The 12,436-nt window shown below is 31.8% G+C and overlaps 1 protein-coding gene across 2 annotated transcripts in view; it reads left to right on the top strand.

Moving 5' to 3' along the window:
- NEK7 (NIMA related kinase 7) overlaps positions 1-12,436 on the top strand; it is a 141,660-nt gene that overhangs the window by 122,550 nt on the left and 6,674 nt on the right. Inside the window, exons 9-10 of one of the 2 annotated variants that reach the window (XM_037825097.1) lie at positions 3,895-4,008; positions 4,435-11,231. In XM_037825097.1, the coding sequence (XP_037681025.1) occupies positions 3,895-4,008; positions 4,435-4,533 (213 nt within the window). In that variant the 3' untranslated portion in view covers positions 4,534-11,231. Of the gene's footprint in view, positions 1-3,894; positions 4,009-4,434; positions 11,232-12,436 lie in introns of those variants that run through there. The other variant, XM_037825096.1, reaches the window with a different exon arrangement.

The following is a 12,436-nucleotide window of genomic DNA, read 5'->3' as shown; positions in this document are numbered from 1 at the left end:
ACTTTTAATATAATGCTTTTTGCATATCTGCTTTATAAAATATACATTGGAACATCTATGGAAAAACTTCCTTATTCACGTATTGCGGGAGAGGTATAATGGAATGGGTTAATAATACGAAAGCACAGTAAAGGTCTTTATAAATATTTTCTTTCTTTTTTACCTAAGTGTAGTTCAGCTTTAAGGATACTATGCTAATAGATAATTTTTATAGGTTATCACTTAATTAAGTTCCCATGAGTTACAACTTATACTGGTAAAGCTCAATGAAATATTCTCTCTCTTATTCTACTGGTGATAATTTATCAAAGTAAGATGGAATCATGTAGGTATGTCCTCTAGCAAATACTGCAATACAGTAATTTGGACATATAGAAGGAAGCATATTATAACATGTTTTACATCAATGTTATAGCATAATGGTTTCGAAAGTATCTTAAGCTAGTGAATTCTGTAATTTTATATTTTAATTGAATGGTAATTTTCATAGAAATATAGGCTTTGAGTCAAAGCTGTTAATTAAAAATTAGTCTACAGCTAAGTAAATCTTTAAATAAATTGAAATGAAGGAAAATAATACATGGAATCATTTTTCATGTTTTGGTTTATACAAAGAAAATTTAAAGTAAATAGAAACCAGTATAATATTAAAACTGTTTTCTTACTGTATATTTTGAGTCTCTTATCCTCCTGACTTAAGTGAAATATATAATGACGTTATCTATTTTAATTGTTCCACCATTACTTGGAAGTAGAGGATCAAAAGGTTTTTTTCTTTTTTTAAAGTGTATTATGATCCTTTTATTATTTTACTGATTGTAGATTCAAATTTCCTTAATATAATGAACCTGAGAAAATTATTTTGTTCTTCCTACTGCTAAACATGACATTTTTAAAAAAGAATTTTTTAATATTTTTAAATAAATTCATCCCTAGGATAATTTTTTATTATGAAAAAATATGAATTAATGATGTAACAAAATACCAGTTTTTATGTATGCCCATGAAATTATGAGAGATGCTCACTATGAAACTACATTAAATAAATTCTGTTAATAATTTGGTAGAAGGTTGAAGGAACTTGCTTGATTATTTTAACCTGTTATGTTTAAAAGTTAGTCACTTCTTACATTTTAAATATTTTATATCTTTTTAGGTAATCTTAGATTCCTTCAGACTGTAGTCTAATATTACAAAAGCAACGTTTTCCTTTCTTTAAACATCTAAAATTGAACAGATTTGTTTCCACTAACGAAATTAAATCTAGCAATGAAAAACAAATAGCTTATTTGAGGTAAGAAGCATTTTAGGGGAAGTTTTCATGATTCTTATGGGGACAACAGACTCCCATGTCACAACTGAAGTATTTCTTCACATTTTGAATTTGCCTTTGAGAGGATATACATGTACATAAGGTATATATTATACTTAAAGTTTATTAATCACCAAAATAAAAATTATTTCTTTGGACACTTCATGAATTATAAATGTTGTGGATGATTTGGAGTTAAAGTATTTATCAGGTTATTAGTTTTCATCTCAGTGCATTTTCTTGATTCCTCCATGCAAGTCATTTGGATGAACTAGAATTTTTGTAAAAATTTAATTTACCTTTATGTGGTATCTCCTTTCAGTGATGTTTTAATATGGTAATAGAAATACCCAGTAATATAGTTTTTAAAAATTGGCCATAACATCACAGAGATATTTTATATTGTATCCCACTAAGAATGAAAGAATAGGAGGCCTTTTTTGAAAATGTATTTTACACTCAGAAAATTAGACTTTCAAATATTCCTGAAACCTCAGGAAGGGAAAAAAAAAAAAAAAAAAAAAACCCTAGCAGTACAGTTTTAATTGATATGCAACAAAGTACACTTTACTAATTAAAATCAAGATGCTGTGCTTTTGCTACATGGACCTTTACATGGAAAAATAGGTTTTACACATTTCCTTTATTGTTCAGCGCAGCAATTGCATCCTTACAGGGTTGTAGGTTGGTGGCTTACAGTTCAGAAAAAGAGAGCTGCCACCAGCCCCGAAGACAGACAGTGGGCCTTCGTCCCTCCAACACCCCCAGAATACTAATCAGGAAAGTCAGACCCTGGAGGTCAGGGAGCAAGTCAATCATTCTAGCGATCGTCTCAGTGTGGAGGATCAAATTAGCCTGAAAAATTCAGCTGCTGGGAGGAGAGGGCGAGCAGCTGTCAGGGGCAGCATCGAGATGCACTAATGAACCAGATGAATAGTGCAAAAGCTTGAAAATAAAAACAGGACAGTTGACATTTTTCATCTGTCAAAGCAGGAGATGCATGAAAATATACTATTCCTGTTTAACTCCTTAGGGGATGTTCAGGTTTTGTTTTTGTTTTTGTTTTTGTTTTTGTTTTTCCTTAACACTGCAGTATTGAGACAAAAAGTACTGTAATGAACACCTAGCATATGATAATGGATATATGTATATTTACTTCAGATTTTACGAATGTGGAGAAACTATAGTTTATCTATACAGTCTATTTTTAAGAAGGCATCTTTAATATTTATTTTATCATGAAACATCCCTGCATTTTAACCAAGAAACATGATTGCTATTGCAGTTCCTATTTTAGAAATTTCCTCTCAGGTAGAGTGTTTTGTATGTTTAGGAACATTCATTCATGTGAATCAGCTGTTCCTAAGATTGTTTTATATAGGTTTATGTTGTTTTTATGTAAAATGTAGGCTAGGTAAAAATTTGACGAGCTGCTTTCTGGGTTTATTTACCGATCCTGTCTCCTCCTGGTTAAGGCTCTGAAGTAGTTAAAGCTCTGTCTGGAGCACCAGAAGACAGATGAGAGCCATTTTCAGCTTGTCCTGTCCCCACTGAAGCTCACTGAGTAGCACAGCATGGACTAGCATGTTTCACACACACACTGCCTGTCTGGGGAATGTACACATTGTCCTTCCAAAATCAAACTTATTAGCACATGTAGAAAAGGGTGACTGACTTTGGGGCACCCTTGCTCTTCGCGTTGTATTCTTGCCGCTGCAGTTCAAAGATTTAGAAGATTTTGAACAGGATGTGAGCATTTTAAATTGAATTTTTAGTTTGTAACCCTGCTTACCATAGTACTTGCTTGCACTTTAAATGTCAAGTTAGAACATTGTCTTAAAATAAATTTGAATTCAATAATGCCTTTTTTAAAGTTGTTCATTCTTTGAGCCATGTTTTTCTGCATAAAAAATCTCATTTGGAGGTCCTGAAGTAGCAGCTATGACTCCTGGTAGAGCTTTCTAATATTTGGCGTTTTGAGACATCTTCAAAAGAAATAAGTTATAGTTCATTGTAAAGTGATTTTGTGATCAGTTGTATTATTCAAATCCAGAAGACATGTTTTTTTCCTCAGAATAACCTTTCACTACTGAAACTATTATACAAGATAAAATGCTGTGAATTCTATTCCTTAAACTGTTACTAGGTTATAATTCAGTTTTAACCTCCATATTTATTATGTTTTGACCATTACAAGGCTCAGCTATGCCTTGTAATGTCTGTTTAGCCAGGAGATAGACTCGTTTTTATGACATTGTATTTACAAAGAGTTTTAGAGTTATTCTGTTATTTTTCTTAACATTGTCGTATGTTGCATATGCATATGAAGAAGTATATGCTTTAACCATTTCTCTATTTTAGGGAATTTTAAATGTTGAAAAAAAAAACCCAAAATTTGAAGTAAGATTTTTTTTTAACTTACTAAATAATTCTCAGAAAGAGGTAGTCATAAAAATCAAAATGCCCAGATAAATTTATTTAAAGTATTTGTGATTATTTTTTATCCCAGCATAATATACTTGATGGAATCACCTTTAAAGTTACCATGTAACTATACCAGTTTCATTGTGAGCATTTTACAGATGGCCGCATTACAGAGTCCTTTCTATGGTGACAAAATGAATTTATACTCCCTGTGTAAGAAGATAGAACAGTGTGACTATCCACCTCTTCCTTCAGATCACTATTCAGAGGAAGTAAGTCATTTTTCAGTCCATGTGTTCATATGTTGTTCATTTTGCTAACATTTACATTTTATTAAGAACTTTTACTTTATCCAGAAATACAAATGGATGATATGGTGGGGGGGGGGCGGGGGGGGCAGAAATAGCCCATTTCATCCTGCTTTCGTTCTCTTGAACACTTGCTGTTTAAAGAGTTGATGCTGCAATTCATAATGTGGAATGGAACACAACATAGCATGTGATGTAAAATTGGCCACTTCCTAGGTGTGATAAGAATAGTAGCTGACTTTGCAGCATACTGAACACAGCAAAGGGCAGAATTAATGCTCAAACCCAGGCTCTAGTTAATCAACATATCTGGTGGCACCTCTTAATAGGGCTAATTCCTCCTCATGGTCTGAGACCAACTAATAATTGTAACTTTTTTTTTTTTTGCAGAACTTCCTTCTTGTCCATGCTTTCCAAAAATTGAAATGTATATCTCTCAGCTACATGTCTTTCAACCTTATTCTTTTAGGGTTACCCTCCCTTCTTTGATTAAATCTGCCTTATTACCACCTCACGGCTATAGTCAAATTGCTTTGGAGAATTGTTTTGAGGTTTATTGTAAACATGATTAAAAGCGTATTGGATGGGATTGAAAACTTTGGAAGACTTTCCCTTATTAAGTTCTGATTCTGAATCCTTGTCTGCTTTGGTAACCCATTTAAATGAGTTGTTTGGGCTTTGCCTGACATCGAGTTTTTCGTTGAACAAAACATCTCCTGTTTCAGCATAATACATCATGGTTTTGTCAATATTTAAGGAGAAGATATGTGGGATAACAGTGTCTTGGGTCAATTGCCATGTGTTCACACACCTCTTTTTGGAATGCTCATCAGGGATCTACCCCAAGAAAACACTGTCTTGAGTGAGGACATCTCATCTTCTCATGAGCAACAGATTTTTTGCCCAAGGAAAATGGAAAGGAGCAAATGACAAATATAAAACAAGTATAATGTTCACTTATTAGGTAGTCTTGTCAGTCTTTCTATTGTGAAATGAATAGCAATCAATTTTAGTTTTATGTAAGGAAAATTGAGTCAGTGTAACTTGAATAATAAATATCTCTAAAGAATTTTTATCATATAGAAAGCATTTGTGGTCTTAGAATGTATTAAGTACCTTTTCTTCTAGATAGTGTGATAATGATAATCAATGATGTCTGGTTTTTTTGTTTAATAGCATTTTATTTAGGTAATTAGAATAAACTCTTACAAGGCAGTGTAGATAATTTAGAAGTATTATCATTATTTGATGTTAATGCTATTATATTAGCCATTTTTAATTACTATTTTGGGTACAGAATATAAATATGGCATTTCACAAAACCAACTTCAGAACTACAGGCCTGGAAATACAGTAGAGTGTGAACAATAATGCAAAATGATAGCAAGAATGTCAGGGGCCGTTCTTTGTTGTGTCATTCATGCTGTCTTCTTTTTTCCAGGAAGCACATGAATATTTCACATATCTGCATCCTCATCCCCTATTCTTCTTGACTAATTTTCAGACTGTCTGAATTTGCATTTCACATGGTAGCTGATTAGGAGATGCCGAGTGCAGCAGTGAAGCCTCAGCAGGCGGTTACCATGGTGACCTTCAGCAGGATTTTAATGATGATACCACTAGTGGTTCGTTGAAGTCGGCCTGCCTGCAGGGCTACTTCACTGCAGCTAAGTGTGAAGTTGGATATGCGGATTCTCAGCCAAGGGGCAAATATCAAAGTCTGGCCCAGATAGAAGGTCTTAGAGTTGGGAAAGGAAAATAGATTCCACTTTTTACTTCACTCTCTATGGTTCCCAGTTTGGAAAAGAGATGTAAAGCAAAACATGTTATATTTTATACTTTCCAAAAAAGACAGTACAGTTCCTCAGATTGGTCAAAAATTTCCTCATATTGGTAAAATAAACAGGTTAATCTGTTGTTATGCCCTGATAAAATAGAAAGCTATAATATCTAGGTAATCATCGACAATAATTTTTAGTAAAGAAATGAAATATAAATAATAGATTATACATAATGTTTATCTGTTCAGTTATGTAAAAGAATTCTCAGAACAAGAGCTTTGAAATGCAGGTATGCTAATAAATATTTTTATTCCTTAAGGAGGAACTAAATTTGTTTGTAAAATAATTATTCAGAACTTTTGGTAGCAAAAATCCAAATAGATTTGGTGCTGCTATACTTTAGTGATATCTTAAATATTTCTTTATGTAGTAGGCTCTTTAGATCTTTTAAAAATCCAAATTACCATTTAATTTATTAGCATGGCAAAATATAGGAATCAATGGTGAAGTACAGATAAAGTTTTTAAATAGTGAACTTTTACTTAAAAGTCTAGTTCATTAAGTGCCAATTTTATAGCCAAACCTGTAACAAACTCTGTTGCTGGTTGGAAAATAAAAAATTTAAGGAAATTCATTTCCTACCAGATGTGCACTTGGGAACTTACAAAATTGATTTAACTACTGCTAAATCTTTAGGGTTACTGCCCAAAGAGGATTTGAAGGGAACATTTCCTGAGAATACTAGTTTGCCTGCCAACCAGCCTTAATTGATAGAAATCTTAAGAAACCTACAAGATTTATTTCTAGACATAGTCATTCCATTTAGAAGAACTCAGAGTTTAATAAAAGTTTGGGATTTTTTAGTTTTTTTGTGTGTGTTATATTGTAAAACATAGATGTAGTTAAGCATTAAAAAACAAAAATGAGAAGTAATATTTTTTAGAAAAATAGGGCTGTATGTCACATCTTTCCTTTTGAATTATCATGTTATATTTATGTACAAATGATTAGTGTTCTAGATTGTAATACCATGGCTACATATGAATGATATTAGGAAATGTGTGTTTTGTTGCTTACTAAAATATTTTTATGATAGTTTTTCTTACCTGGTGTTCAATATTCTTTCCTTTTCCTCTAATGATCTAATCCATGGGTCAGTGGGAAATTATGGTACTTAACAAAAATCTTGAGGTAAAGGTATAGGTATTTTCTCTTAGATCTCTCTTAAGTTTAAATTAGATTTTGGTATTGTTAGTGATTCTGAAATTAACATCAGTGAAGCAAACATTTATTGACCATTTACTATGTGTGAGGAGTTACCGTTCAAGAGGTCTCTCATAATCTGACCAGGGCTTACCTTTCACAATTTATTGATTACAAACCACTCTCTTCTTTCGCTAACTCTAACAATGCATATTCTACTAGAAGTTCCCTGAATTTTCATGTTTTGTAGATATAAGTTCCTCTTTCTGAAATCTCTCTTCCACTATTCTTTACCAGGCGAATTCATTTTCTTTCTTTAAAACATAGCTTTGACATCATCTCCTGCATAAAGTTTTCTCTGATCCCCTTTCTTCTCTCCCCGTACCCTCCTTCCTTGGCAAATCACACGTGTGGCTCCCCCTCCAGACTGTCAACCTCCTGCTTCTGAAGTGCGATAACTCTGCTTTTTATCTGCATATATCCAGGGCCTGACACATTAAAAGGGGGGTAGTAATTGTTTGATTGATTGAGGGAGTGACGGAGTAAGATTGAAGGAATAAAGAAAAAAGAATGAATGGACTCATAAATGATAATTGAATGAATGAGAGAAACTCCTCTGTCGGGATATTTAGTAGGCAGAAAGTTTTCTTCTTTTATTGATATTACCTCCTATGTGATTTTTTTCATTCTTATTTCATAAGCAAGCAGCTTCATCTCTAAATTGTCTCTTAAGTTTACTGGGAAATAAGACAAATAGATTTTCCCCCTCAGTTTCAGTAAATTTTGATTTATATAAGAGACATTGGAGTGATCATTAAAATTATACATTTTTTGCTATTAACTAAATTATCTCATGTGACTTTAAGTAAAAAAAATAGTGAATAATTATGTTGATAATTATTTAGAAAATTATAAAATGTGACTATGCTATGTTAGTTCTTTTTAACCTATTTATTTTTACTAAAATTTGAGCATTAACAACATGCAGAATGTACATTCATCTAATACTGTTTTATTTATTATTCAAAATTCATAGCTTATGTAGAGAAGACATAAGAAAGGTTGAGTAGAACCTCAATGGTTGCTTTTAACAGATTTCTCTTCAATTTAGGTTTGAGCAGATGGTTTTGGAAGAAAGTTCTGAAAAGTCAGTACAGGGTTTGCAGATGAAAGTTAAAGAAACAGAGATGTGTAGAGAGAATAAAAGTGATCTTGATTTGAGAAAAATAGCATAGGGGAGGGAGGAATTAAATTGAAGACTTAAAAACAATGCTGGTCATGTAAAAGAAATTTAAGTATCTATAAGATATTGAGAAGATGGTCACCTTTTTTTTAATGAAGTTGGACTATGATTATAGGGTGTTGAACTGATTGCTATGACAGACGTTCATCTCTTTAGTAATAATTTTTAATTTATTGTAAATAAGAAAGACTTTTGTAGGAGACAGTGTTTGTGGTTATCTTCCAATTAAATTTTTTGAAATGTGCTTAGTTTGTCTTTTTACTCCTTTTTTTTAGGTGAAGGAACTAAAATATAATTTTGGAATTATGATTATTAACCCGTGATCAGGTTTCACATTATTTAATGTCTCTCTCACTCTGTGTGAAATTTCTGTTTGTTTTCTGGCTTTATACCTCCAGCCCACAGACAGAAAAATATTTTTTAATTAAAAATCAATTAATGGGACTACTTCTCAAATGTAAAATTATCCTTTGAAGTATCAACATAAAAGGTCACATTCAATAAACTAATGGACAATGAATGAAATCTTGTGAACTTTCACCTCATAAGTGGTAATAAATCTTTTGTACTTTTAACTTCCCTTCCATTTTTTTGGTCTTTTTTTCTTAGTTGGACATTGTCTCCTTCCTTTTTTATTGAAGTTAGAGAAATGAGACTTGAGTGGGGGGATTTTTTTTTCCTTCCTTTTTTGGCTTTTCCTGGAATAGTTTAGCAGTGCAGTCTGATGATATCTGCCCTGCTACTTCACTCAAATGCATAGGAATTTTCAGCATCATTTTCATTGATCGTAAGACAAGAAAAGTCTTGAATTTTCAAGAGTATTTAAAGTCTAATACAAAGATGAAAAAGAGCAGTGCCTTTACTGTACTTGATTATGTATAAATAACAAAATAATAAATTTTTAATTGAGCTAAACTGATTTCAGACAATTATAGCATATTGTAGCACATAAATATATTTACAGGGCTTTTAATATAATTGTAATAGTGCATTTTTTTCAAATGTTGAAAATCACTATTTTCTTTAATTCCTATTGCCACTTTCCCATTAAAGAAAGAAGGGTAATGGCGTTATTCCCATTTTACATATGAGCAAATAAAGACCCAGATAGTATTAGAGCAAATACAAGACTCTAGGAAGCCTCTGTCTTGCTGGCATCCCACTCCTTTTGCCAAAGACCATACAGCCTATGGTAAACTCCCAGGTATTTGTTGAATGAGTAGTTCATGATTTCTACCTTTAGACTTATCAATTCTTCATTTTTGTCTTATCTTTTCTTACTCTTTCATGCACCATGTTTATCTGAAATCTCCTTCCCTTGAGGGCGCTCAAGTTAGATGGCAGAGGCATGATCTAGTGTTGGCTCAAAACACTCTCCTAGCTTGTAATAACACAAGGGCCATGTAACCCTGAAAGGAAAGAATGAGGAAACTGTTTGCTGAAGGGTAGGAATTATTTTTGTGTGTTAAACTATGTAAAAATGACTACCTACATTTCAAAGAGGATACTAAACCAGAAATATTGGAGTTTGTCCTAATTTTACTTAATACTTTATTTTCCAAATGATCGCCATTAAAGAAAGAAAAATACAACATGAAAAGTTTTAAAAATATAACTGAATATTTTACCTAACATTTATAAATAATTTTTGTTTATTGTAAAATTCAAAATATGTGTAAAGAGGCTTTTAAAAGTTGAACAAGAACAAAAAACATGACCTTTGTTTTGGCTCATAGAGTTGCTGCTATGTAAATAAGAGAAAAACAAGCTGAAAGTGTCAGGTAGAGAGTTTTGTGTTTTGTTTTGCTTTTGAAGTCAAGCTGTTTATAAAACTTTTTTATTCATCTGTGCAGTCTAAATATTTCTATTTTATAGTTGCTAGATTCACACATTTTAATAAAATAATGTAAATTCCCTGGAATTGGTACTGGAAGATTCTTTCTAATACATTGTCCTAAGGATATTTATATGAAGGACATTATATTATATGTACAAGTCATGTTTGGAGACAGATCTAACTATACAAATATTTTTTCAGTCCCTGTATTTATGTAACCTAATGCTAAGGGACATGAGAATATTTTACTTTAAAATGTGGAAAGAAATATATAATAATATTAAATGTGATATATAATTGTGAATTATTTATTCAAATTAACTCAACATTGAATTATCTCAAACTATTAACATTTTTTATTTGCCTTCCTAAAAGTGGTTTTATTGAATTTGATATTCTCGTCATTTAAAACAGTGATTAATCATCTCACTAAAAGTTGCCAAAAAATTAGATCTTTAAGCTTTGAGGGTTCCATTTTTGTTTTAAAAATATATTTAAGCAGGCCCTTTGTTCACCTTTGCTTCTGAAGTGACACTGGGGACTTGCTCCTCAAAGACATGAATCAAAAACGGTGCCCTATATTTCACATGTCCTGTGGGATCCCTATAAAATCATGTAACTTTTCTGTAAGTCTTTCACAGTTTTCAAAAGACACTGAATACTCTTAGTTGTGAAATATAGATGTTACATTACCTCATATCTGTGTAAGATTGGTTTCTTTCCCCCTTTCTTTCTACCCCCAAGTCAATCACAAGTGACACTTTGGTGTACAAGTTGGCTACGCCTAATCATTTTGTATAAATATCTAAAGCTCTGAAATATAGTGTACTTTAATGTATTAGACCCACTCCAGGGGTGCTAAAATGTGTCCTTGGGTAGATGGAAATTGGGTATATCTGGGAGGCTGATATAATTAGTCTCAGAGGGATTAAGATGGGGGTGAAAAAGAAATGGTACCAATAGTCCCAGTCTTTATTATTCTATTGAGAATTGTGTTAGTGACCTAAAGCTATAATGCACAAAGAGCCCTATTGTTATTACCTGAACGTGACTGAACTTGATACATAATTGGGTTATTGCCCTGACTACAATGACTGTTAACACACTCCTGCTTTCAATTTTTCTGGTATCACGTATTTGCTTTCTGAAGAAATATCAAAGCAAATACGTGATACCAGAAAAATTAATAAGTTAATTAAAATTATTAGTATTTTCTCCCTTTTATTGAAAACAAGCATTCACTAATTTCCATATGGTATATGATTTTATAATCTTTTAGAAACATCTTATAGAGAATCGATTTCATCTTTACTCTGTACGCTTTTTCTCCTGTAAATATTTCTGTGTTGCTTTATAAATTTCTCTTAAATGTCTGAATTAAACAGTTTTTTTCCTTCTCTGATTTCATGCAGGCTTTTGCGTATTCAGACCTTTATTTTGCCTTCATTTTCACATTATTTAAAACAGTTGTTTTTAAAAAGCAACAAAGCACACACATATTTTACAAATATGTGTGAAATAATGCAATCTACATAAAGTTTTAGAAAGGACATAAACCATGAAATAATTTTTTACTTCTGTTTATTTTTATTAGTGTTGCAGTATCCATTGATTTTGGAATTGTTTCCATAATTTGAAGTAATAAATAGAAAGTTAATCCCCTCAATTCAAACACAAATTTTTTTTTTTAAATTGAGGCCAACATATAGGGGTGTGTGTATATATATTCATATGAAAAGATATGAAATTCTTAACATTATGATATGAACATATATTTTCCTTGAACATAGTACTGAGAAGCATCATGAAATCTTGTAAAGCATGTAAAGATTTTTAAAGGAACTTACTTTTTTTCCAGAGGCCTACAGGAAATTTTTTTTTTAAATATGAGAATACCTTTCAGGAAGATCTCTAAAATAATTATTTCATTTTGATTATTTAATGTCTGATTTTCTGAGAAAAAAAAGCTTAGAGGCATTTTTTTTTGTGATTTGTCAAGTCACTGTGTAAGTTTGTAATCTGGTGTAAAGAATTGTTCCATGTTAAAATTCAAATACATTTTATTTGGATGGAGTTACTGTTGCTTTAATGAATGAGTCAGGTTAGAAATAACATTGAAATTGTCACTGTAGTCTTAATACTAATGCTAACACTAATCTGAAGATTTGTGTATCATCACTTAAGTGTGTTTTTCTCATGGAAATAGTAGGCCTGTATTTCATCTCAAGTTTTGCTGAGCCCTAGAGAAAAGTTTTTGGTTTGTTTCTTGATTAGACTTGACCCATGAAATAGAGGGCAGATCCATTAATTTTAGAAATCAGGTGAACC

This window comes from Choloepus didactylus, chromosome 2, assembly GCF_015220235.1.
Source record: "Choloepus didactylus isolate mChoDid1 chromosome 2, mChoDid1.pri, whole genome shotgun sequence".
Lineage (NCBI taxonomy): Eukaryota > Metazoa > Chordata > Mammalia > Pilosa > Megalonychidae > Choloepus > Choloepus didactylus.
This window is presented reverse-complemented; position numbering and strand designations above follow the sequence as displayed.